Below are 25,758 nucleotides of genomic sequence, written 5' to 3' on the forward strand. Positions count from 1 at the left end.
GCTATTATGGTACCCGTAGGCGTCAGCTGACAGCTGTAGGCTTCACCTCCCCGTGCTCGTGCTACCGGCTGGCGCAGTTTTCCTTTCAAAAACAGGACAAAATGGCTTTTCAGTGTCAGCGAGACTGCTATATGAAAGAGGTGCGAAGCTTTTAAAAGCATCCGAAAAGACCTCCCGGAAATTTATCAGCAGTTCGGTGCAGAAGTGATTAGCATGCCTGCTAACTGATGCACCTGCTAGCTACCTTTGTAACCAGAGCAAGGGCTGGCAACTGATTTATAGGTCGTTTATATATAGTCTACGAGTCGCACTTTTATCTTACATAACCTTAGATTTATTCAGTTTTACTTTGTTAGAGGTTGTAATTGTGTAATTTCCACACTCTATATTTCAGATCGTATCATTTTTCTCCTTTAAAACGCCGCTTAAAAGTAATAAATCACCTTAAATGCTATGCATTTAGAGAATTTAGGATACTGTCTCCTTTTTTAAGTCTTCAGTCTTTGTACTTGCTGTCACATAAATTGTCCTTTACAAAGCCAGACCTTTATAAAGTCTTGTATGAGACTGAAATCTTGCACACACTTAAACAACTGCAGTCCTTTAAGAAGCATGTAATGTTTCTGGTTGTAAATTTTATATGACACGATTATTATCGTTATTTCTCTGGTCCCCTTCCAGTTTGTTACCTCTGTAGTCTCCTGCTGCCCGGCGGAACTAAAACAAGAAGTAAATGGAAAGAAAGAAACTATTAAAGGATTCCACATCAAGCTACAAGATACCATCTTGTTTCCTGAGGGAGGTGGCCAGGTAAGCATGTTCATTTTCTTTTTCTTTCAAGTTCTTACTCCATTATTTAAATGTGTACGTCACATGTTCCTTCATTGCAAATGTTTATGCAAATGCGAGACTGTACAATGTCACTTGCAAAATTTGCATGCTTTACGTTGTCCTCCTGCAGCCAGATGACCATGGATTCCTTGGAGATGTCCCAGTTTTGAGAGTGACAAGGCAGGGACCGGACGCCCTGCATTTTGTGGCCTCACCTCTGGAGGTGGGTCAGGAGGTTCAAGTGAAGGTAGACTGGGAAAGGAGATTTGATCATATGCAGCAGCACTCGGGTAATAATCACCACAGAGACAGGAAAAAACGCCATCGCGCATTTTGTTTTACCTGTTGCCTAAGCAGTAATTGTTTTCTTCTTGACTCTTAGGTCAGCATTTGATTACAGCTTTGGCAGACACAATGTTTGGATACAAGACCACATCCTGGTACTTTACCACTGCATATGTTCTTTTCCATGTAGCCACTAAGCCTTGTAGGATTACAGATTTTCTGGGTTTTTATCAGGGAACTGGGTCGTCAAAGAAGCACCATTGAGCTGGACACTCCCTGTGTGAAACCTGGCCAGCTTCAGGAACTGGAAGAATGTGTAAATGAGAAGATCAGAGCTCACATTCCTGTCATGGTTCAGCTTCTCTCTATAGATGACCCAGCTGTGGAGAAGGTACAGATATTGCACTTACTGGTTGTAAAAGAGACCTGTTGCCCTGTGTTAAGTGTATTACACAATATGTATTTGTACAAATCAGGTGAGAAGTCGAGGGCTGCCAGAGGACCACGCAGGACCCATTCGGATCATTGATATAGAGGGCATAGATGCCAACATGTGCTGTGGAACCCACGTCTCCAACCTCGGTCACTTACAGGTACAACATTGACACTTTCACAATTATATTTAGTGTTTGTGCCATTAACCGTTGTGTATCTAATTTCTTTGTATTCAAATTTAAGGTAATAAAGCTGCTGGGAACTGAGAAAGGAAAGAAAAACAAAACCAACCTAATTTTCCTGGCAGGAAAAAGGGTACTAAAGTATGCAGAGAAAAGCTACAACACAGAGCGTTCACTGGTGTCACTTCTAAAGTAAGTTCTAAATCTGAATAGTCAAAATTTAACTTTGAATCATTCAGAAATTTGAAGTGAAAACTCCTTTTGGTCATTTATCATCAGAACGGGACCAGATGAGCACGTTGAGGCAGTCGACAAGTTGCAGAAGTCTGTTAAGCTGCTACAGAAAGTAAGAACAGTTTCTTTCTAGATTACTGTTTGACAGATTTGGTAAAAAAAAATGGTATGGTAATAATAAATTAATAATAGTAGAATTAGATTTTTTTTACAGGGTAAATATGCTTCAGCTTAAGATATTGCATATAAGGCTCCTCAACTACTACAAAACTGTCTTTGGCAGACTAACCTGGGCCTGCTTCGTGATATGGCGGTTCTCATTGCTCAGAGCTTTAAGAATGATCCTCACAAAGACTTCTTCACCTTCCACAAGTAAGAGGTTCTGCTTAGAGATATCATGGCACACTGCACTAACCAGTTAACCATTTAAAAAAAACCCTCAGAAATGATCCATTCTTTACAACCTGGTGACGTTTTGGCATCAAGGTGAGTATGTCAATAACAAAACGGTGTTCTTGTTCTTCTTGTAGAAAAGAGGGAGACAATGAGTTTATGAATATCATTGCCAATGAAATAAACACTGAGGTAAGATCACAATTTCACTGCTTTACTGCTAGGCATTACCACGTCAGTATATTTATTTTCAATCCCTACTCTGGTTATAGGAAACACTGGTTTTCCTGACTGTTGGAGAGGAAAAGGGACCTGGTTTGTTTCTGCTGGCTGGACCCAGTGAACTAGTCACTGAGATGGGACCACAGTAAGAGTTTTCATATTTATGTAGCTTCTACTGTTAAAATCTTAATGTAGGTTGGCACTGTATCTGTGTGTTTACTTTCCAGAGTGTTAGAATTGCTCCAAGGGAAGGGAGCAGGGAAGAACGGGCGATTCCAAGGCAAAGCCAACAGCCTGGCACGGAGAGGAGAGGTGGAGGCTTTACTGAAGCAGCGCTGCAATCAACGCAGCTCACAGGAAGAATAAATTTTCATTAGAAAGAAACGTTTTATACTTCCAAAAGGGGAACATTAAGGTTGGCTTACATGGCTGTTTTATACACCCATAATCTGTGGTAATCACTAAATGATGTGTTGGGTTACACATCATGAGAAAGTGACCATTTTGTGAAAATGTATATAATTCAACTTCTGTACAACATGTGCTGTACATATTTCAATATTAAATGTAAAGTGCTGGCTTTATTCAGTCAAAATCCAAATTTTTGAACAATTTATTTTTTTAATCCCATCTTTTATCCAGGAAGGAAATCTCAGAAAGTTGTTTCTGTCTTTGTGGTTGTAGCATTTTCAGTGGGAGAAACGTTTCATCACTTGTTCAAGTGACTTCCAGCTGGATAATTGTCAAAGCTTGGAAGGTACCTAAAGAATGCTCCAGGCGATCCAGGAGGGGAAAAAAGAACAACTGCTGCCTTAGTAAAATCTGTAGTGAGTCCTCAAGTGTGAGGAGTATCAGAACATCTAAGACACATTTTCTCAAAACACAGCATCTCTGTGGCTTTTAAAACCCAAAACACACTACGCCCTAAGGATCAGGTCTCCATTGCGAGATGAGAAAGATGGAATTTTCCACATTGCAATTTTGCAATTTTTGAGCAGTCAAGTAATACAAATACACTTTAAGAAACTTTGAGCTATTAATTGTGATCCCATTTATATATAATATCCACAAATATGGAAACATTTTAATAAAAAGGAATATTCTGTTTAATAAAAGTAATCCCTAAATATCACCCAAACTGGGCTAATGGGAAACACCTTTTCCATATAGTGTCTTAAACAAAACCCTTTCAAAACTAGACTGTAATGGACTGTATTGTCACAGTTCGGTGGTGTAGAAAATGTGTTCATATGTTGAAATAGTGCAAATGTGCAAGCTCCCCTTCCCATTTGTTGAAAAAAACTAAAGTTAAAAAAAGGTACAAGTTGAGATAATCTGGCAGTATCTGTGTGGAGTTCGTTGCTCCTGGTGGTCCTTATTGCTAACTTAAGGGTTTCACGATCTTCATTGAGATGTAGTTCTGTAAAATGCAAGAAAGAACAATCAATCACACATTCACAAGTTTCCTATAAGTACAAAGATGATAAGACTGAACAATTTTATAATATGAGAAAACTTTGGTGTCCAGTGGTTCGCTTTTGTCTGTCCTTACCGGTAAAGAATACAACAGGATGGCGATGAAGAGGACCACTATGATGAGGATGATAAGTCCAATAAAGACCCACTTGAACCTTCTCCACACAATGAACTTCATGGTCTTACATGGGTTGGTGAACCAGAAGAAGGATGTTTCTGGGCGACTAGTAGTTGACAGAAAATGTATTTAGTAGACATCATAGCCTGTATACCTTTCAAAATTCAGCCCAGCTAATCTTGTAAAGCAGGCTCTTACTTTGGAAGGTCCAGTTTTGGATTCATGTTGGGTTCATCCCGACCTTTTCCTGCAGGTCGCTCGTCTGCATCCACTTCACTCACAATCTCCAGTGTCATCTCCACTTTGCCCTGAAAACCCAACACAAACAGAGTGACAAGACGACAAGGACCTGTGATATTTTTGGAATACTTCAACTAAATTAAGACCAATTTATCTGACAATCTTCTGCAGGTAACACATTTCCAATTTAGGAATTTAGGACTAGTCAATAGAAAATAAAGTAGAAGTATAATGTTGTTGTCCAAAGCTCTTAATCTTTTCTCTTCATGGTACTTTGGGAATATTGTATTTTAACTCTACATTTCCAAATGTCTTGTGGTTCCATCTTATCAAATGAAAACTGAAGTTTCTATTCATACTTACACCCAGGACCTTCTTCCCGTCTTGTTCAATAGAGCAAGGCCACCAGCCTCTGACTGACTGCTGAGCAAACAGAGACTTGTTCTGCTCTGCCTTGTGTGGACCTATTTCCACATTATCCATCATATCCAGAGAGCATTTCTCTGGGGTCTTCGCAGGAGCAACCAGGTTACGCAAATCCAGCTCCACAGTACCTGGGATCACAGCACATTGTACTCAGGTTTTATAAAGGTTAGGCATAGACACACAGGTTGGACTTGAAAGTTTCTTACCTAGGTAATCATCCAGTGAGAATTTGTCATTATCCCAAATCTGAACAATCAGTTTGGGAGGAATCCGGAACTCTGTTTTATCAAGACTCCAAAAGTGTTCCTGTTATAAAAAAGAAGAAGAAGAAGACATTCAAACATGCTTTAACTTAATTCCAACAATACCTGTGTTATTTTTTTTAAAAATGGTATTAAAATAATCTTTGATCTACAGTATGATAAACCAACTGTCAACAAGCCTCACCTTCTTGGATACAAGGCAGAGTTGTTCAGCTGGCAGGTAGTCAAGCCCAAAGACGAATCGCCAGTTAAAGTTACCATCGCCATCCAGAGACCTGTAGTGGACATCAGTCTTCTGCTTGTCCTCCTCCATTCCTGGCATCCAGCTAGCACATAAACAACAAGCATGAATAATCATTGGCCTTTGACAGTAACCCTCTAACACAAAGTGCTGCTACCTCCTAAAGGAAGATTTTGGAGAAAGTAAACAACAATAGATTTGGACAAACAAGGGCTTTGATGCAGAATTAACACACCCTTTAACATAGATGTCGCTCATGCGCTCTCCAGTGATACTGGTCTCATCCAGAGTCACATCTGTGGTGTTCCAGATGACAGCACGCAGGAAATACCTGAATATTTGAACACAGTCATTGTTAGCTCTCAGTGACATCCGCAGCGATGAAGTACTGAAGAGAAACACAGCACTTACTTCTTTGGTTTGCGTGGTGTGATGTCAAAGGGAGGCTCGGGGAGGCCTAAGCTTTTGGGAAAAACATCCACCCACATCTGAAGTTGTCCCTAAACCAATGCAATATATACATTTTACAAAAATAACTGAGCCTGAGTCATTGCAGCCAGAAACAGGTACAGTATGAGATGTCTAACCTGAGAGAGGTTGGGCTGAAAGGTGCTGTAAAGCGTCCTAGTTTCCACATGTTCAGGGACGAGACCCTGTGTTCTGAGCACGTGCAGACAGAGGCGTTCATAAGGTGGACCCAAGTGCTGATGAATTTCCTTGTTGCTCTCTTAATGTAGAAAAAGAAATCGATCACTAGATTGGTATTAAAACAATCTGGTGTTATAGGGGCAAAACAGTTCAGTCACAACAATATTGTGTTGTTGTTGCGACCTACGCATCTACTAATCAGAAGGTTGGTGGTTCGATGCCTGCAGTTGCATGGCAAAGTATTCTTGGGCAAGATGATGAACCCCAATTTCCTCCCAGTACATTCATCGGAGTGTGAAAGTTCGATATAAAGCCCTTAAATGTAGAATAAAGTGCTTGTGTGAATGTGTATGTGATTGGATGAATGAGACATGCTGTACAAAGCACTTTGGTAGCTGAAGTAGGATACTAATGTGCTGTATGATGATCAGTCATTTATCATTTAAACAGTAAGAGATTCAAATGAACTGATTCATCTTCTTGAAATCTGAAAGTTGGAGACACATCTGAATTTCAAAACAATTCTGCTGTTTTAGCTGCATTCAAATAAATTTTGTTTAATTAATAAAACATCTAGTATTAGATGTTTTAGGGAATTAAACTATAACAATATGTAGCAATGTGAAATGTGCTAAAGACAAAACGTACTGTTAATCTTTGCCAAACAATGAGGGCATGTAGACGGGCATAATAGGGCTTAATTGTTGCTCATTTTTCAACACAAAACATCTAAATCACTCATTTATACTATTATACTTCTAACCCCTTACCAAACTGAGCCAGTGTGTATTCTTTTCCATTGAAGGTGAGTGAATTTCCATTATCTTCCGTCCTGGGCTTGGAAAGTCCTTTAAGACGAGCCAGATTCTCAAGAATCTGAGATGGCTTCAGCTGGTCCCGCCACTGGTTGATGCCAGAACTAGATGACAGGACAGTTGGAATTAATATTTCCTCAGCTCTGACTCCATGTTTTCCAAAAAATATTAAAAGGTTTCCCACTCAGGCACATCTGCTTCCTTACATGCAGTAGCTTTGAGGCAAGCCGCAGTATGAATTATATCGAGACAGGAAGCGGTTCTCCAGGTCGATCACTGTCTCGCCGACCTTCTCGTCACGAGTAAGCAGATCATAGTCATAAACAGAGATCTTCAGGTCCTTGTCCTGGGGCAGGAAACACGTCATCTCAAACATCCTAAACAACAAAAAGGACAGTTATAGAAATCTTAAGATGTAATAAATTTTCTATTTATACCTGTTTGAATCCATTGACACATAAGGTTTACCTTCCAAACACAGGGTTGAGGGTGTTGGGTAGGTAGTGGTCTCTGTCATCGATCGTGTTTTTTCCCAGTGATATCTTTATGTATGGATCGCACTGAGCAGAAAAGACAAGAAACGGTACTGACCGTACTATGTTTGACAAGATTTGTATTACTGTAGGTAATGCAGATTAACACTCACACTGCCATTATTGTCTTTGGGCTGGAGGTCCATGCCCCGAACCACATAAATCCTAACCAGACACTCCTGAGGTCCGCTATCTGGGAGTTCTCTGAACTGACGCGGTGGAGGAGCTACACCTGGGTCATCTGGCAAGGGGTACACTTTGAACGAACCCTGCAGGTACAAGAGTAAACCCCACACTCAAACAAAGAAATCAAGTTCACTGTAGTCCCCCCGTTGTAGTTAATTAACGTTTTTCTCTATCTCCAAATATTATTGTTCTAAATGATGTTAGACAACCTTAAACTCTCCAACCACAGTGGGATCATCATCGCCATTGTCGTTCTTGCCTTGCTGGAGTTTGAAGGTGTCGCAGAAATCAGTAAGCCCTTTGAATTCTGGGACATCTTCCAGTTCGCAGTCATAGATCTGAAAATGAACAACACTCACATTCAAGTTGTCTGTAACAACCAAAGAGGAGCGTACGTACTATTTGAAATACATAGACCAAGATGAATGATTAGTTTATGAGTGTTGTGTGAGGAAATGGAGCTGGCTTACTTTGAGGGTATCGTATCCTTTCTTGAGGTAAGGACCACATTTCTCCTGGTCTCCTAGCGAGACGTAGAATTTACTCCACCAATCAACTGTCTCTTTTTCCTAAAGATGGAATTGTCCTGCATTTTAATCTCACTGCATTTGGGAAAAGAAGTTGATTTGTCTGCTATTAAATCTTATTTCATCAACTACTAATAAGTCTTACCTTCTCAGCAACCTTTGGCGATTGAAGATGCACCAAAAACAAAAATAAAAACAAGTCAAAAATATTTATAACAGTAACAAAAAAAGTAAGAAGACAAACATTAAATGGAACAAAACTGAAAAGATAGCAGAAAATCGAAATGCAAAGAAGTTGATAAAGTGCTTTCAGCCACAGTTTGATGACTGACAGTGATTCTGTGAAAGGGTGTAGCAACAACAATGAGCTTTTAACACAGCAGACATTTTGACATATCAAACTGAGATCTAAATGATTCATTTCATTTAGTGTATACCTTAATATTCGACATTGCTGTTTTAATATCTTGTGTTAACTTACTGAATCAATATTGATTTTATTTTTCATATATGCCCTTCATGCTATGCCAGTTTAAAATGTCTGCTGTGAAAAGGGTGCTAATAGCAGGTAGCGTGGCTCTGGTGGTGACTGACATCTGTTTTTAAATAAATCAAAGGACTAAATTTTCACGTCATTCATAGATTTCATTTTTCACTAAGTTTCTTTTGTGGTCAGAACAACAATTTATTTATTGGTCAACTAAAAAAAAGACATTTTGGGAAATACAGTATTGTCTAAATGTCTTGAGCCACCCCTCATTTCTGCATATTTTACTTCCAAGGATAATTGTCTGCGCTGTGTCCTTAAAGAAATTTAAGGACACAGGACGAGTGGAATACAAAACAAAACTAGGTGCAATGCCTCTTCTAGTATCCGAAGCCTCATTAGAAATGGTCTCGATGTAAGGATGGCTGTCAAGAAGCCATTCTTAAGGAAGGGAAACAGGGAGAAAACATTTGGTTCAAATCTTTGTCACCACAAACAAGAGAGAGGTACAACAGTGGCTGTCTACAGCCATCTGTAAAACATGGTTTGGAGCTGCATTTAAGCCAGTCAGGTTGAGCATCCTGTCAAAACTGATGGAATTATAAATGCAGAAATATAGCTTCTGATTTTGCTCCCATATAAAATAGCATGTGGAAAGCACTGAATCAGCAACAGCCTCATATATGAATGAGAGGTGGCTTTTGCACAATACTGTACCTTTATTTTCTTGAGTCACACGATTTAGATGCAAACAATCATTATGATTCCACACACGTCTATGTGCTAAATTTGAGTCTACTGCCACCACCCAGTTATCTCTGCATAAAGACTGCTGTTGTTAGTAGTATTTTTTTACAGATTTAATACTGGCTACTGTTTGAACTGTTGAATGAATTAATAATAGCACTTAGACTGTACCCACGGATAATCCCAGACTAGCTTTTTCTACCTAATTTGAGTCTGAACTTGAGTACTAGCAGTAGCATCACATTTAGCATTTAGAGCAGTTTCATTTTTAAACTCCATGCAGGAAAATATAGGAAAAATAAGGGTATTTCCCAAAGTATCAAACTTTCTTTAAGTAGGAAACTTGTAGGCATGTTCTTTTTGAGGTTTCAGTAGCAGCACTAGCTTCTAAGTTTAGATGCCTGAACATCTATGCTACAATCGATGCTACAATAACAATGTGCTCAATAAAATATGCCAGATAAGACTGCAGTTACTGTGGCAACTCCCCTGTAGATTCATGGCTTTGTGATAGGATTTTTGTTCAGCTTTCTTTAGCTCTGTGATTGTCAGCCATTCAGCATCATTGGAGCCCCGCCTTATGAATTAGAAAGCCATAATAAGTAACCATACATACAAAATGGGAGGTAGGGGATGCCATTTTGTCGACAGCAGCTGACATGCTGTACATAAACTGTAAGCCAGAGTAATCAGAGTAAGTTTGTCAGATTTGACTTGATAGTCAAATTCTGCTCTTAGGTGAACAGAGGAAACGTCTGAGTGTTAGGAAAGGTGGTGGGGCGTACCTGAGCTTCTAGCAGTGGCCTTGTCTCCTCCATGGTGATAGAGACATGTTTGTGAGGCGACGCCATCATCAGAGCCACTGTTAACATTGAGCAGTTACTTTTATCTCTGTGCATAAACTGTATCAAAGTTTGTACCTAGCGTTTCTCTATTAACATACTACAGGCTGTATAAACAACCCTAATTCAAAAAAGATGGGATGCCGGGAATAAAAAAGGATAAATAAAGATTCAGAAATCTCATAAGCCCAATAAAACATATCAAATGGTATAATTTAAGAAAGAAAATTAGTTCCTTTTGAATTTGGTGGCAGCACTGTTCACCACTGTATAGCATCCCATCTTCTTTTAACAAACAGATTGTAAACATCTGGGAACTAAGGAGACCAGTTGCTGAACTTTTGGGAGGGGAATGTGGTCCCACTCTTGTCTGATGTTAGATTCTAGTTGATCAACAGTTCTCAATCTTCTGTGTGGAATTTTTCATTTCATGATGTGTCAAATGTTTTTAACGTCTGGACTGCAGGCAGGCCACATCCAGACCCCAGATTCTTCTCCTAGGAATCCATGCTGTTGTTATAGCTGCAGAAAGTTGCTGCCATCAAAAGTAATTTTTTTCTGATAAACACTTGATAAGTTTTCTATTTTCTGTTGTGATGAGATTTTGAAATCATCACATTATTTTTCTATTACATGGTTGCACAGTGTCCCAGCTTAAGTGCCTTAAACTTAAATTCCTTCTAATGGCCGTAGGGACCAATTCCTCTGGTCGCAAAGCAAAAGTTAACTGCTAGTTTTTCAACATGACGTTCATTGCAGGTTGCTGCAGTCTATGATCTGCTCTTACTTTTAGATGACATTGCTCCTTCGGCGGTGATGACATATGGATCACATCTGAACTGCTCCAAAGAACTGATAGTGCACTGGCCTACCACGGGCTTCCTGCCAAATGGACGGTGGTCTATTACCTTCAGCACAATTGGAGGCGTGTACATCTCTTCCTTCGGAAGAAGCTGGATGGAGAGTAATGAGGAAATGGAATAAATAATCAGGGTTTAAATCAATAATAAATAATAATTGAATATTAAGTTGAATGATTCGGGTGTTGGTGTTTTTTTTAGACTTTTTCAGAGCAAGAGTAAAGTTTCCTTTTTTTGACAAAGCGTATAGTTGGTGCTTGATCGGGTGACCTCCCTTAGTTACACTGCAAGAGGTCTAGGCTGCTACGGGCTACCCATGATGCACTGGTTTTCTTCTTCACTCACTGAGTGTTTATACACAACTCTGCATTTAATCATTATTTACTTTTAATCTCTGGCTCTCTGCCATAGTATGTCTTTGTTTTGTCTTCCTCACCTCACCCACGACACATAATAGCAGATGTGCCTGGTTCTGCCCCAGGTTTCTTCCTGTTAAAAGGGAGTTTTCCCTCTCACGGTTGGAAAAGTGCTTACTAATAGCGGGTCTTCTTATCGTTGGGGTTTTCTCTGTTTTTTCTATTTTATTGTAGGGTCTTTACATTAAAATATAAAGTGTTTTGAAGAAACTGTTGTGCTTTTGGGCTATATAAACAAAACTAAACTGAAATGAATCGAAAAAAGTTTCAAAATTAAAAGTTAATTTAGTTAAATTATTCTTTCTTTCAGACACTTATTTTCCTAATTCTTATGCATAACATAGAGCTTGTGTAGTACTGCCATTACCACTTTGATGAAGAGGACAGAGCTCGGGAAGTTTGGATTCTTCTTCATGTTCTTGATGACGGCCGACTCTACCCTCTGCCCCCCACATTCCACCACGAGGCTGGGTGACGATATTGCTGCCAGTTGGTATGGCTTCATTTTCCTCAGGCCCCATGCAAGAATCTGAAATCAATTATAGATTGGGGAGTTTTAATGAGGTCAAATTCCATGCGTGTCCATCACTTTAGAAGGGAAAGTTATATATAAAGCTGTATTTTACCTCCACAGCAGTCAGCTGCACCACAGGCCGAATGCCCTGAGGTACCATGTAGATGTTCTCTCTCTTTGGGGGAACTAGTGGAAGATCTGAGTCTCCTGACTACAGAGACAGAGGCATTCATTAGGCTTTATTTTTTTCTTGTTATTTTTCCTACAAGATTACACTTGGTTCCATGGGAGTTATAAAGGAATGACGAAAACAACATTACACCTTACATTTCATATAAGAAATGTCAACAGTAATCACCAAAACTACATGGACATGATAAAAGGAGACGAAAAGATGAAAACATTGTTTAAGTTAAGGATTTATTACTCAGTATGTATGTATGACAGACTGCGTGCGACGGAGGTAACACAGTTTTGAGGACGTCTCACAGACCTGAAGGCCCAGAGAACAATTTTTAAACAATGCTATAAAACAGACTATTGTCCACTACTTTCTTTTCAAACCTTGTTTTTAAGAATGAGTTCAGCAGCCACAAGAGCCTCCCCGGCCACCTTCCCCTTCTGGATGATGGGATGCCACAACAGTTTTGGTGTCTGATCCATAGCAGAATTCAGTTTTACTATTGGGGTGCAAATACTGCGGCCCAGCATTTCGTCCTTCCCCTGAAACAGAAACTTCCAAGATTACCATGCATATTCTGATATGTGTGCATAATTAAATAAACATGAGTTTTACAGAGGATGTTGTAAGAGTAACAGATGAATGATGTATATTGCTTTAAAGACAATTAAAACTGTGTAAAGGAAGATGTCAAATGTTTTTTCTTATAATTTAAGCTGGAAAAGTAAAAAGTTTCACTGAAGTCAACTTCAGTGTGATTTCAAAATACAGTTTTACTGTAAGTATCTGCACAAAATCATCAATCAGGGATCTTACAACACTGTAAGCACTGAACAAACAGATTCATTGTGCAGAAGACTTCTCTATATACGCTCTATATCCCTCAGCGTACCACTTGGTCACTATCGTAGAACTCCAGGACAACATTGGGAGGGCGGTAAGCAATCTTCTGGGGGTCTCCGTAAATCTCTACATCATTAAAAATCAGAGTCTGGTCCCAGGTTGGGTTCAGAGTTGCTCTTAGCTTCTCTGTTGTCTTACTGACATGCAGGAAGGAGACATGTGCATATGGATCTGTGGTGGGAAAAAAAAGTAGTTTTACCATTTTATTTAACAAAGGGCTTTTGCAGTGATACTTATTTAAGTTCAAATCTAAATCCACTCGAAGTCTTAGGTTTTATATGCATTAAATTTCATTCTTGATTTAATCTTACCAGAGAAACTATCTTTGTCCATGGAGGTCATGTTGCGTGCCTGATGGACGTAGACACGGAGATGGTACATATATGACCCTAAAGAGGAACACAACATGAATGAAGCGGACAGTCAAAAATCCTTCTATGCAAATGCGAAATGCATTCATATGTTCACTTGTATGTGCATCACTCACTGTCAAAGGAGCAGGACACAGTAGGCGTGTTGGCACCAAATAGCTTGGTAGCGTCACCCTTGGAATCTTTCTCGTTCTCCTCTGTGTCAATACCCTGCCAAGAAAACCAGAGAGTTATTACACATTCATATTTCACACGCTCCCAGGAACAAAGAAAACACACACACACATGACAGCTCTGTAGATGGGGTTAATTCATAAACAAATATTTGGTGACTCAGCAAGATCAGGTTGACTTCCAGCTTTGTATAACATCCCATCCTCTCTGGCTTATTCTCGCACTATTACTACTATGCCATTTTCTCATTCTCACCAATGCTCCCTCCAGCTGGAAGATGGCAGCTGCTCCGAGGCGACTTTCCGGTGCCATTTTTCTCCTCCAGCGCCTTCGCCGAAACGTATCTGATGACCTCTCATTTCTGTGGAATTTCCAGCCAATCAGAGAAGAGAATTCCCAGCCCTCAGGGTTGCCTTGATCCCGTCTCTGCGTGCAAAAAGGGACTTGTAGTTAACAGGTAGAAACATTTGTTCTACCTGGATCTAAGAACTAAATTGAGCATAGCATTAGTTCAGCCACAGCCCTGGCAAATTATCTCATGTATGTGTCAATACGCATGGAAGTTGCAACTGTATTTTGCAAAATTAGAATCAATTATAAAAGAAATGGCAAAGCAGTACATAGTCCTGCCCTACTGTGCAGTGCTGACCTCCACAGCTGTTCCTCCGGGGACTTTACTCCTCTTGCGGGGTCGAATCAGCCTTCTTCTGCGGTGAACGTGGTACATCTTCTCTGCAGGAACCCAGGACCGAGGCTTGTCATCTGGAGGAATGGTGACTCCATATTCCCAGCCTTTAAACACCAAAAATGTCCTTAGTTATATGGTTTAAATTTTTTTTTTAATTATGCTGTGAGGTGAGTGTCTGCACCTTGATCATCCACAGCTCTGTTGATATCCACAGTCCACTCATCCTCCCAGTTCCAACCTGGGGGACAATCAAACTCTGTAGGGTTGCGACTTTTCTCTCCATTCTGCACAACCAAAAAGAGTCACTTAGTGGTATATATATGCTTATAAATGTATCTATATTAAGAGTGTGGGATTATTATCTATTCCAGGCATTTGGGTGAGTCAGCAGTTAACGTGTATGGTTACATTAATGCCTCGATATTTGTTTATCAAGAAGAAAAGAAAACTGTGTTCTCACCACATCAGTGAAGGGTTCAGAAGCAGCCTTCCAGTCTCCACCTGGGAAGCGGGTCTCATTCTGGAAAACCTCATCCATGAATTCAGTGTGTCCTGCATCAGCTTCTGTTAGCAGACTGAATATGAAATAAGACTAAATATGAAAAGAGAATTCAACAATGAGAATATCTACCGTTGCAAACGTCAGTATCAAAAACACAAAACACGCGGCAACATCAGTGCACTGTAGCGTGTGTGCGTGTGGTGTGAAACACAAGGAAGCGTTTCCATAGTTTGTCAAGCAGTGTTTACATGTTGGGAGTTTCCTAACCGATAAGTTAGCCTAACAAACCCTGTGCTCATCTTACTGAAAGTATGTGCTCCATATTATTACTGTTAGACTCACGTCTGACACCCTCCATCAAACAATGTTTGGGAGTTCTGTTTTTCCACTTTACTCTGCTTTTTTTGACAGCTAGAAGTTTGGGTATACAGTGAGAGGCAAAAATCGGCTGGTAACACTTGGAGTGCAGAATGAGTTCGCCTCTGAGTTTACAGATAGGTTAAAAAGATTACGTGAATGACTTCCGTCAGTTTGATACATTTCCATTAATTGACTGCTCTGTGGCATGAGGAGAATGTAAACATGAGAGAGTCCATGTGGCTTATTTCCTTCACACTGCACCACTCAGTGTTTACCAAGGTAAGGTAGTGGTGAAAACATCAAACAAATCCTGCTTAGATGACCAATTCCAATTACACTCACGCTTTCTCTGGATCAATGAACCACTCAGACTCCCACTCCCATCCTCTGGGTGGAATGAAGTACTCCTTTTTTAGCTTTAGTTTGCCGGTTACATCAGAAAACTTATGGCGCCCCACCAGTCCCGTAGTCCCCCACTTCCCGAACACCTGAGCCTGATTTTCGTACTGTAATACACAGGAAGACGGGCTTGGTTTTAGGAGCTGAGAACACTTGTAATAAGACACATGTATTACAATGTAATACTTGTGTGTGAATCCCAGGTATGTGTGGGAGAAACATACCAGTTCGGCAAACACACTGAAGCTTCCCTCGGAGTATGAGCTGAACTTTTTCTCATGTGCAGACAGACCCAGCCACATGTTAACTCTAATCTGAACTGGCACCTTTAAGCCCTTGTTCTTGTCCATGGGGTACTGTGGAGATGGAGAATAAAAAGCATAGAAAAGCAGCTGATTACTACATAACATTCAAACATTTCTTTTATTTATTTATTTAGTCTGTTTTTGACAGTTCATGTGTACCTGTAAATACACAGTCTGTGTCTTGCCGCAATGCTGCCCACAGGCCTGCTCACTGAATGTAGAGTAGAGGATCTGATGAGCTGGGATGCGACTGCAGGCCACTCTTTTCTCACCCCGTAGCATCCAGATGATCACATCAGGCATGCTGATCTGGGGCTGGACACAGTTAGAAAAACCATGTGAACTTATGCAGTGCTTATGGAAAGACTGTGTATCATGCCTTAGCACACAGATTTGTCCAATAATTAGGATGAATGTCTTGCATTCTTTTGACATGTTACTGCATCACGAGGCTTTTGCATGACACAGTGTATATAATCAATGCTGTACAGATTCCTACAAATACTATTTTTCCTACTAATGCAATTTTTTTTTAAATCAAAGAAGCATTTTTGCTGTGTTTATACCTCTTCAGCCAGCGTTTTGAGCTTTTCTACCCAGGACTCCAAATCGGACAAAGTGTCACGGATCTCTCCGGCCTCCTCTCTCATGCGTCTGGCTCCATCTTTGATGCTGGTCAAAGCCCTGTCTCGCAGCTTCTTGATTTGGATGTCCAGAGTTGTCAGGTTGGAGTGGCCCTCGAGCTCAGGTGTTGGGAAACTCAAGGAAAGCAGACACAATCTTACTCATTTCAGCGCGGCCAAAAAAGTTAAATAATTAAGCAGTTAACTCTTCATAACTGAAGCCGGTTCTTTCTCAGCCTACTATCATCTTATATACTCAAAATCCTCTCAAGCAAATATGTGGCATATCTCAACTGTTATGAATTGCTGTCAAATTAAGACAGTGTTTTATGTAAAATCCTTTCCCCCCCCCATTTTTACCTAATATATAAATCATGTACTCTCAATAGTTTGTGTACTTCATGTAGGAATCAGGCCGAGTAGTCATTATACACTGCATGTTTCTTAGGCAGTAGGTCACTCTAGAGTTAAAAAAGGACCATGATCTCTAAACAGTTGCTACACATTAGAGATATGACACAGAGAATTCATTCACAAATTAATCTAAGCTAGTGAGTCTAAAGGGAAACTTTTCAAGTGTATGTATCCATAAAATGTTACAATTTTTTTGAACAACCCTCCATGCTTATGTCTTATGACCAGTACTACCACATATCTAAGAGTGGCTATAGTAGAGGATAAATAAGACTTGAACTAAAAAATGCAATTCAAAACGGGTGAGATAAGTCACAGGTCCTTTGATAAATGGATTTTATATATATATATATATATATATATATATATATATATATGGAGGGTGAAGGTAACGGTGGTCCCCGTGGTAATCGGAGCACTAGGTGCGGTGACTCCCAAGCTAGGCGAGTGGCTCCAGCAGATCCCGGGAACAACATCGGAGATCTCTGTCCAGAAGAGCGCAGTCCTGGGAACAGCTAAGATACTGCGCAGGACCCTCAAGCTCCCAGGCCTCTGGTAGAGGACCTGAGCTTGAAGGATAAACTGCCCGCAGGGGCGTGCTGGGTGTTTTGGTTTTTTTTAATATATATATATATATATTTATTTATTTATTTCTATTCAAGGGATCCATCCCGTGAATCACCAGGATGTACTTGTGCTTCATTTATTTGTATTTCTCACAACGTGCTCCATTTACCTTTCTAGGTCTTCAATCAGCTGATTGAGTAACTTCAGCCACACCTCAGCTAGCTGGTTGTCTGAGACTTTTGCCAAGATTGCCGTTTTAAATTCCTCCAAGTTTGATTGCTGCAACAACAAAACAGTGGTGAGGATTATGTTGGATTATGCTCCCACCTCACGGAGTTACAAACACATGTCAAACATTAGCAGAGCCGTTTCAAAGCAGGCTCTGTACAGGCCATGAATCCTAAACTCAACTGAAAGCATTCATTGCAGTATTACCAAGTGGTGAGTAATGTAGAGGATGATGTTGACGGAGTCCAGACGGTGGCTGATGTCCTCCCAGTATGAGGTAACCACAACCACTGGCTTAGTGTTTGCCCAGGGCAGGTAGTAATAATGATTACCTGGAGAAACATTACATGCCATTAAAAATCATGTGGTCATTCAGTGCTTGAGAACATCATGTATTCAGTGCAGATTTCACCACTCACCATCAAATATAGCACAACTATATTGTGTGGTGGAGGCCAGCGGTTTGCAGGTGGTGTCCAGTTTGTTGCCATAATTACCGATGCTGACCTCAAACTGGATTGGTTCTCCAGGTTCCTGAATCATTGAGGCGCTGTGGAAGACTGCACAGAGGCAGTATTTTCTCCTCCTCTGGTATTTCTGATTAAGGAGGAGACGCAGAACAGAGAAAGAGAGGTAGAAAGTTGTTGACTATAGGCTGTATATAAAAGATGGCCATAGCTTCTGGTCTTAAAAACTGAACCCAGCGCTAAAGGTGCCTTAAAAATGCATTCTTCCTAATGGAAAGCAGGGGGTGACTATTGGTTCCAAAAAGAAACCCAATTCTATGTCCATGAGAAGTCTCTGACCAAATTAGTCAGCCTTCCACACGATTCATTGGCTCATTAAACTTTTTTCTAAAGATCTTATGATTTCAATAACTAGCTTATAATCTTGTTGTTTATTTTCTAACTTATGGGCTCATTCAGAATAACATGGAAGATAAAGCAGGGTACGCCTTAAGCCAAGATTGACAAGTCACTCATATAAGGGTGATATCCAAATATGCATCCATCTTTTATATACAGTCTATGGTTTTGACCTATGAAAAAAGTAACAGGAAAAGTGAAAATTGAAACCAGCCACACGACAGCCAATACCTGTACCACCAGGACGTCATCACTGTGGATTTTGTCTACTGCTTTGTCTGCTTTCCCCTCTAGCTTAGTGGACAGCTCGACCAGAATCCTGCCTCTGTACGCCACGCCTTCTCCCTTTACAAGGACAACATAATGAAATCTTAAAAACCCAACAAAGGCGGTTGAAGAAAAAGCATGAAAGAGAAATTCATAAGATAGCAGTTATCGTGTCTTCTCCACTACCTTGCCAAAATTGAGATCCTCATAGGGGTCTGGGAAGCCAGTGAACTCTCTGGGGCTGCCATACAAGTTGATATAACAGGGCCCAAACGCAGGCAGGAAGCCCACCTCAGACTCCCCTGAGTTACCTGGAGAGAGAAAATGGCAAAACAGTCAAGCTGATATAGTGAAGCAAAGTCAAGCTAAAGCGAAAGGTTTGATGCCACTAGGTGTTACTAGGTGACTATTGGAGGTGGCGGCTGGAGGCAGTGAATGGTGGGGCAAGCAGGTGCAGAGACTGTGACAGCAAAACATTCAATATGAAAACAGAGAAACGCACAGTTATATTGGCAACAGGGAACAAAGAAAGTTAGACATAATCAACATTGTAGCACGAGCGTCATGCGCTATGACCCATGCAACACAGAGCAAAAAGAGAAACCTTCATAAGACGCCGTTGCCCCATATTCTGGATGTTCCTCTATTCCAGGAGAAGAAAAGGACAAGTCGAGTACCATTTAGAAGGGAACACAATGAGGCACATTGGTATAATGCATTTTTCATACACTCATACAACAACATCTAGATATGTGAGATGAAGAAAAAATCAACTTCTCTGCTGACGTTTTAATTTAAAGCTAAAATGTTACGTCTTGGTCCTGTTTTCTGGGATAAAGTAGACATAAATAAATGATTACCTTCTATCTCTCCACCAGAGGAGGCTATGTTGGCCAGATTCAGGTATGTGGTGCCGATGGCATCATTTCCTGTCAAACGATCCCTGCAGTCACACATAATAACTTCAGGCCCAGTCCACACAAACATGCACACATAGACACATAGCCCGCACTCGTGCGATTAACTGTAAAATGACATGCAAATGTCACAGTGTATCTGCGGTGCTACGCTCTGCTTTGTCCACTACCACTATGAAGTAGGACATTGAACAATGGCTCACGTTTTATTGCTTTTTGTTGGAAGTTTTGGGATGTTTTCTGTTTTTTCTTCATTTTTTTCACAGTGGACTTTATGGCCCTCTCAGTATATTTTCAACACCTAACAGACTTTTTTCTAACCTTTTCCTCTGGCACTTTTTTTCTATCCAGCCTTCCTGGAGCCGAGTTATCTGACAGTTGCTTTTCTCAGAAACACACAATGATGACCCGAGAGTCAGTGCCAGCCGAGCATGTTATTCAGGGAAGGGTGTGGCTAGCACAGCATTATTCTCTTAAAGCTAGTATTAGGACAAGGATATGCACACACCTGCGTGCACACACACACTGACCACACTACACAAACTTTGTGCAATACTGTTTCAGCCAAAAGCAAGTGCCTCATATTTTCTTTAGTAATAATATAAAAAAAGAAGAAGAACAGAACATTACAGTTAAACCGTAATTGCATTTAACTTACCAATCAAACACCGTTAGTTTGACACGCTCACACATGGAGGGGAACTAGAGACACACGCACACACACACACACACACACACACACACACACACACACACACACACACACACACACACACAAAAAAAAAGCTTAAACACAGTAATTTCTCTGTTACTTTCTGCTATTTAGCTTTTATCTTAAGGAGCACTACCTTGACTTGAAGGTTCAGTACTTCGTTCCACTCTGGGTTGGCATTCGTCTCAATGATTTGTGTGCACAACTGGAGAGGCAGAATAACACACATCAGCATTTTTTTCTCTATAGGATAAGAATAAAAAATCTAATTTTCTTAATCTAACATTATAGCCCAAAAAAAAGGAGGAAAATCGAGAACCTTTCTGCCAGCAAAGCTAGCCTCCAAAAAGGGATCCACCAGGTTTTTCTTGTTTGCTTCTCCTCCAAAAAGTTCTTTCAAATTCTGGACAAATGCATCATCCACTGTAGCAAGAAAACAGTTGTTAGGTAATAAATATATAATCTTAAATGCTTATATGCTGATTATTATTGGTTTATATGAGAGAGACCCAGACTTCAGTGTAAAACTAGGTTACAGGCTGACCAGAAACTGCATGTTTTTGTAGAATATGAGCTCCAGACAGAGTGAAACTAAGTTCAGACAGAAGGGTGACAGGTTGCCCTCTCAACAGACTTTAGAAAGAGGAGGTTATTGCAAGCTGCACAGGAAGTTTTAGTGCACAGGCATATCAATAAAATCAGACACAGAAAAGAGGAACTGAATAGAAGAAGTGTTGTGTGTAATGAACAGAGATGGGCAGTAACGCGTTACTGTAATCTGATTACTTTTTTCAGGTAACGAGTAAAGTAAGGGATTACTATTGCAAAAACGGTAATTAGATTACCGTTACTTTCCCGTAGGAACGCTGCATTACTGCGTTACTAAAACCGTGATTTTTTTTGCGAGAATGTCTCACGACAGTGACGTAAGCGAGTGCGATGTTCGTGACAACAGCTGTCTGCAGATCAACAATGGATCATATATCAAGTGCGGGAGAGAGTATGAGCGTGCAGCGTTTAAAGCGTGAAAGTACTGACCTTACTTTAAGTTTGATTCCATAAAAAGTGACAAAAACATTAGTGTCCGTTGTGCGTGGGAAGAAAACTTCTTTTTACAGCGAAAAAAAACCCCTAAACTTCCAAGCAAGCACCGAGTGCGCTACGACGTAATGGGAAATTCACAGAGAAACTCGCGGATTCTTCCACTGACCGCTGCGGCACACCTGCACCAGGGTAAATCTCCGCCTACCTCACTCCTGCTTTACAGGTGAAAAGAGAGCAAAAGGACCGCTAGTCTTTGATTTTATTTATTCTCTGCTGTGTTTTACTTGCATCTATTTGAAAGACTGAGTGTAAACACTTTTTATGTGCTGGAATGTGCAGAAAATAGGTTTAAATATTAAACAAATTTCTTCCAGTCAGAGAGTGTTGCATATAATTAAATTTTTGCTTGATGCATAAAGTTAAAAGATTAAAACTAATAAAACAAGTTTTAAAAAGGGACTTTTCCATTTGATTACATTTTGTATGATGGATTGTAGAAAAAGTAGAATTGGGCTGAGAGATCTATCGCTTTATCACCTATTCAGGTTGTAAATCGTGTTTTTAAAAAGTAACTAAGTAACTAAGTGATTAATTACTTTTGAAAATAAGGAATCAGTAAAGTAACGGGATTACTTTTTTGGGGAAGTAATCAGTAATTAGTTACTGATTACTTTTTTCAAGTAACTTGACCAACACTGGTAATGAAACTGTGTGTGACGTATGTGACGTCGAGAGGTACATAAATAACCTGGCTTCCTGTTTTCTGTTTGAGATTGGCTGATGTGAGCAGGCGTTTCTGTGTGTGCTCAGTCTCCATATCCCGGGATATGTAAATAAAGATCATTTTTTAAAGTAAAAGACCACTTTTGAGCTGTGTCTTTTTGGCCCTAAGAATCAAAAGAACCGTTTTTAACACAGTGCAAGAAAGAATCAGTCTTAATTTATTTAAGACAATAAAAACATCAGTTTAATAGGGTTAACAAGGAGAACTAAACTTCATTTTATTATGATTTAAATGACCAGTCGGTTTGGTATAAATGCAGAGTGAATGCTGATCTAGATCTGCTCTTACTCTGGGGAATGTCCTCAGCTCTGAACACCTTCAGTGACAGCGTGGCCCATCTAAGAGTCACGCCCGCTGGAAGCAGCAGATTACTCTCTATGTCATCATGGTCATCATTGGACTCTCTCTTTTCCACCTGCAGCGTTTGAGGCAGAACAAAGAAAGAATGCATGAGAGAAAGCGAATCGTGTAAGCAGCCTATTTACATTGTGGAGGAGGAAGCAAAGAGCTGCAGTCAAAGTCCTCTGAGAGCTGCAGCTCATCGGTCATACCGGAGGATCATCGCCAGTCCCGACAACAAAGAGGCTGACTTTCAGGTAGCCTTTAGCCCCAGAGCTGGAGTCATCTAGGTCATTCAAAAGGATCCACTTCCTCATGACACAATGGGCTGTAAAAGGACCACACACATAAAAATACCACATAGGATAAACAGACTTTACTAGGGCACCATCAGGGAGAGTGTGTGGAGAAGTTAAAAAGCACTTCAGACTTTGTAACTTTGAAAAAATCTCAGAAAAAGTAAAAGAAAATTAGTTTTCAGCATTTTAGATGTGGAGACATTAAATAACATAGTGGTTACTAAATCTGGCACAAGCTTTTTGGCCCCTTGTTGGCACCAGTAACACAATACTGACATTTTGCCTACAAAGTTGTAATTGGTCTTAGTTTTTTGTCTTGATTTTGACCTTTAAACTGGTCACTTTGTCTAAGATTTTCTCCTCCACCATGCACCATGCGACACTGACAGCAGCCCACTGCATTATGATCTCCACAAAATAAACTAAAGTACCGTCTGTGTGGATGCAAATGACACTCAAATCTGTGGTTGAACCAGCTTACCTGGCTCATCATAAACATAACCAACGTCCACCTGTTTGAGAGAATAAGATGAGATTAGCCAGACTTGTTTGTCATTTTAGATGTTTCAGCATTTTGTATGGAGGAGAGTAGACCGGGTACCTTGAATTCTCCCATAAGACTGTCAGCCCTCAGTGAACAGGAGTTATACACCTGCAGAGAAGAGTGCAACCATCAGCAGGTGGTATAAATGCTAACAGAGGACTTCAACATTTCCTATTAATACTAACCCGAAAACTAATGTTCTCATCAAACAGATCGGACGGTAACATGTGGACATTGTAGAAGAATATCTGCAAAAAAGGAAAAAGGAAAAAAACATCATACAAGGTTCAAACAAAGCAAAACATTTCACATCTCTGTAGAATCTGGTGTGGCATGTTTGGATAGACTCGACTTTAATTAGTTATAATGAGATTGATAGAATAAGAAAAATATTTTTATCCATATCTGAGTTTTGTGTAGTCACTCTGTGCAAATAAATGGCAGTACCTCATCGAAGAAGGGGTTGTTTCCCCTCTTAATCCTGGTCCTGTGGGTGTGCCCACAAACGTAAACCTTGACTACTGGTTTGATGTTGTTGCCAGGCAACTGACGGGCCTCGATGATCCGGACTCGAATCTGAGAGACAGAATGAGGGAGGATAAATTTACAGGTACACCACACAAGAAGCCTTTTGACTTCAGACCTGCCTTAATTCTTCGTGGTACAGATTTAACAAGGTGCTGAAAATATTCCTCACAGATTTTTGTCTGAGGAATATATATCTTGTCTATAAACAATCTTCTCCCATGAACATAGAATCAATGCACTGTACAAATTTGTACACCACCAACTACATAAATATTTTAGTAACATCTCACTCATGAAGGGCTTAATTTAAAGTTCACGATCCTCGTGTTCTGATCCTCACCAGCACATCCAAAGTTTTTTTCTGCAGTTATTGATCTTTATTGATAATCAAACTGACCTGAAAGTCCTGAGGTTTATTTGCAAGTCGATATCGACTCTGTGCCCTGGCCACACCCCGACGAAGATTAACCGACTGACCACCGGATGGGGACGTCCCTGCAGGGCCGCTTTGGCTCCCATCTGGAAGAGTTCCATTGCCCTCCTCGCCGCCACCACCACCTCCTAAAAAGCACAAAGACAGGGCGATCACAGGTCAAATACCTGACAAACCTCTAAAAAAATGTAATACTCTCAGTAGACACATGCTCTATTGTGCAGTATTACTGGAAATTACATAAACATACCAGCATCCACTGTAGTTTCTCCTGACTGAGGATCATTGGGGTTTGGTACAGCGTTTGCTGGAGCATCATAGCCGACCAAAAGATTGATTGTTGCCTGAAAGGAAATTATTGGCTAGTCTTCTATTTTAAATATATATTTTTTATGAAATTATATTTTGCTTATATTTTTGAGTTCATATCAAAGGATGAAAACTTACTCCAATATTCTGTCCACTTTCACTGACCAGGGGAACATTTTTACACGGCAGTGATCTCGCTTGACCTGAAGCGAGGTCTTTCAAATAGATTTTAGCAGACCCGAGGAATCTATTGGAAAAAAACAAACAGTGTCAGACAGCATACTTTTCAATACATACAACACACACACAACTTGGAGGACTTTGCCGGGTGACCATTCTGTTTCAATGTCCTGATTGAATCGGGCAAAACATGTGCTACCATTTTAGTCGGCAAATTTACCAGTAATCAGATTACACAGATTACACAAAAATTAAAAGCTGCATGTGTGCACAGTGAAGTCTACATTCACACAAAAAGCCATGGAGAAGGTCACCACCCAGAGCTAACAAACCATACTTGTTCAGATGCACAAACACAACACTATGAGCTACCACACACTCAATACTACCAGCCTCTGTTTTAAACAGCAACAACTTTCTGCACCGAGGACGGAAATGAATTAACGCTTCCTATTTGGGAGACCTTTAAAAAGTGGGAGTGAAAAAGTTTAAACTTCCAAATAATAATAAATGAATAACACAATACAACTCTACAGTATTAAAATGTGCAAAACACCACTGCCATATGTATCATGCAATGATCGAATAAAACAGGTTTTCTGATAAATCTCATGCGTCTTTGAAGGCATCAAACATCTACTAAAAGTAATATTACTTACAGCATTACCCAATTATTTCATCTCCAAAGTCAAGTAATTATTAACCTGATTAATGTTCCTTGGGAAAAACAGAATTGTTTTCCTCAGTTAACGTGTCCTTTAATGTTTTAAAGAAAACAAATCAAATGAAACTATGTGAGCTGTGAGCTATGTGAGCTATGCCCAAAACACCAGTGTCACACAGTGTATCTCAGCATTTCCAGCATTGTCCTTTCATTGCTTATTGTGTCTGTGTCTGCCT

The 25,758-nt window shown here is 40.1% G+C and overlaps 2 protein-coding genes across 3 annotated transcripts in view; one reads left to right on the top strand and one right to left on the bottom strand.

Annotated features, from left to right (window-relative positions):
* Positions 1 to 3,183, top strand: aarsd1 (alanyl-tRNA synthetase domain containing 1). The gene is made up of 12 exons (XM_082544004.1): positions 1 to 140; positions 682 to 810; positions 962 to 1,121; positions 1,214 to 1,271; positions 1,351 to 1,507; positions 1,593 to 1,709; positions 1,795 to 1,925; positions 2,013 to 2,079; positions 2,251 to 2,339; positions 2,498 to 2,552; positions 2,633 to 2,727; positions 2,810 to 3,183. Exons 1-12 carry the CDS (start codon positions 102 to 104, stop codon positions 2,946 to 2,948), a joined length of 1,236 nt encoding a protein of 411 aa, XP_082400130.1. The 5' UTR covers positions 1 to 101; the 3' UTR covers positions 2,949 to 3,183.
* Positions 3,178 to 25,758, bottom strand: part of LOC309712851 (myoferlin-like) — a 26,924-nt gene continuing 4,343 nt past the window's right edge. The window contains exons 4-54 of one of the 2 annotated variants that reach the window (XM_082544002.1): positions 24,817 to 24,925; positions 24,620 to 24,713; positions 24,334 to 24,497; positions 23,856 to 23,984; positions 23,594 to 23,656; positions 23,466 to 23,516; positions 23,346 to 23,376; positions 22,778 to 22,893; positions 22,515 to 22,641; positions 20,718 to 20,821; positions 20,535 to 20,603; positions 20,345 to 20,388; positions 19,630 to 19,712; positions 19,374 to 19,412; positions 18,956 to 19,080; positions 18,734 to 18,847; positions 18,056 to 18,233; positions 17,844 to 17,968; positions 17,578 to 17,687; positions 16,371 to 16,563; positions 15,964 to 16,119; positions 15,724 to 15,855; positions 15,443 to 15,606; positions 14,699 to 14,813; positions 14,420 to 14,522; positions 14,200 to 14,342; positions 13,806 to 13,976; positions 13,493 to 13,586; positions 13,317 to 13,394; positions 12,995 to 13,176; positions 12,486 to 12,644; positions 12,034 to 12,132; positions 11,775 to 11,936; positions 10,919 to 11,084; positions 10,075 to 10,151; positions 8,201 to 8,212; positions 7,999 to 8,097; positions 7,738 to 7,866; positions 7,456 to 7,611; positions 7,278 to 7,369; positions 7,016 to 7,186; positions 6,765 to 6,913; positions 5,934 to 6,073; positions 5,758 to 5,846; positions 5,582 to 5,677; positions 5,290 to 5,431; positions 5,049 to 5,148; positions 4,780 to 4,970; positions 4,375 to 4,484; positions 4,135 to 4,282; positions 3,178 to 4,002 (exon numbers count right to left, since the gene is read on the bottom strand). In XM_082544002.1, coding sequence (XP_082400128.1) covers positions 3,964 to 4,002; positions 4,135 to 4,282; positions 4,375 to 4,484; positions 4,780 to 4,970; positions 5,049 to 5,148; positions 5,290 to 5,431; positions 5,582 to 5,677; positions 5,758 to 5,846; positions 5,934 to 6,073; positions 6,765 to 6,913; positions 7,016 to 7,186; positions 7,278 to 7,369; positions 7,456 to 7,611; positions 7,738 to 7,866; positions 7,999 to 8,097; positions 8,201 to 8,212; positions 10,075 to 10,151; positions 10,919 to 11,084; positions 11,775 to 11,936; positions 12,034 to 12,132; positions 12,486 to 12,644; positions 12,995 to 13,176; positions 13,317 to 13,394; positions 13,493 to 13,586; positions 13,806 to 13,976; positions 14,200 to 14,342; positions 14,420 to 14,522; positions 14,699 to 14,813; positions 15,443 to 15,606; positions 15,724 to 15,855; positions 15,964 to 16,119; positions 16,371 to 16,563; positions 17,578 to 17,687; positions 17,844 to 17,968; positions 18,056 to 18,233; positions 18,734 to 18,847; positions 18,956 to 19,080; positions 19,374 to 19,412; positions 19,630 to 19,712; positions 20,345 to 20,388; positions 20,535 to 20,603; positions 20,718 to 20,821; positions 22,515 to 22,641; positions 22,778 to 22,893; positions 23,346 to 23,376; positions 23,466 to 23,516; positions 23,594 to 23,656; positions 23,856 to 23,984; positions 24,334 to 24,497; positions 24,620 to 24,713; positions 24,817 to 24,925 — 5,932 coding nt within the window. In that variant the 3' untranslated portion in view covers positions 3,178 to 3,963. The remainder of the gene's footprint in view (positions 4,003 to 4,134; positions 4,283 to 4,374; positions 4,485 to 4,779; positions 4,971 to 5,048; positions 5,149 to 5,289; positions 5,432 to 5,581; positions 5,678 to 5,757; positions 5,847 to 5,933; positions 6,074 to 6,764; positions 6,914 to 7,015; positions 7,187 to 7,277; positions 7,370 to 7,455; positions 7,612 to 7,737; positions 7,867 to 7,998; positions 8,098 to 8,200; positions 8,213 to 10,074; positions 10,152 to 10,918; positions 11,085 to 11,774; positions 11,937 to 12,033; positions 12,133 to 12,485; positions 12,645 to 12,994; positions 13,177 to 13,316; positions 13,395 to 13,492; positions 13,587 to 13,805; positions 13,977 to 14,199; positions 14,343 to 14,419; positions 14,523 to 14,698; positions 14,814 to 15,442; positions 15,607 to 15,723; positions 15,856 to 15,963; positions 16,120 to 16,370; positions 16,564 to 17,577; positions 17,688 to 17,843; positions 17,969 to 18,055; positions 18,234 to 18,733; positions 18,848 to 18,955; positions 19,081 to 19,373; positions 19,413 to 19,629; positions 19,713 to 20,344; positions 20,389 to 20,534; positions 20,604 to 20,717; positions 20,822 to 22,514; positions 22,642 to 22,777; positions 22,894 to 23,345; positions 23,377 to 23,465; positions 23,517 to 23,593; positions 23,657 to 23,855; positions 23,985 to 24,333; positions 24,498 to 24,619; positions 24,714 to 24,816; positions 24,926 to 25,758) is intronic. The other variant, XM_082544003.1, reaches the window with a different exon arrangement.

Source organism: Aulonocara stuartgranti, assembly GCF_965226115.1.
Source record: "Aulonocara stuartgranti genome assembly, chromosome: 8".
In the NCBI taxonomy this organism is placed as follows: Eukaryota; Metazoa; Chordata; class Actinopteri; order Cichliformes; family Cichlidae; genus Aulonocara; species Aulonocara stuartgranti.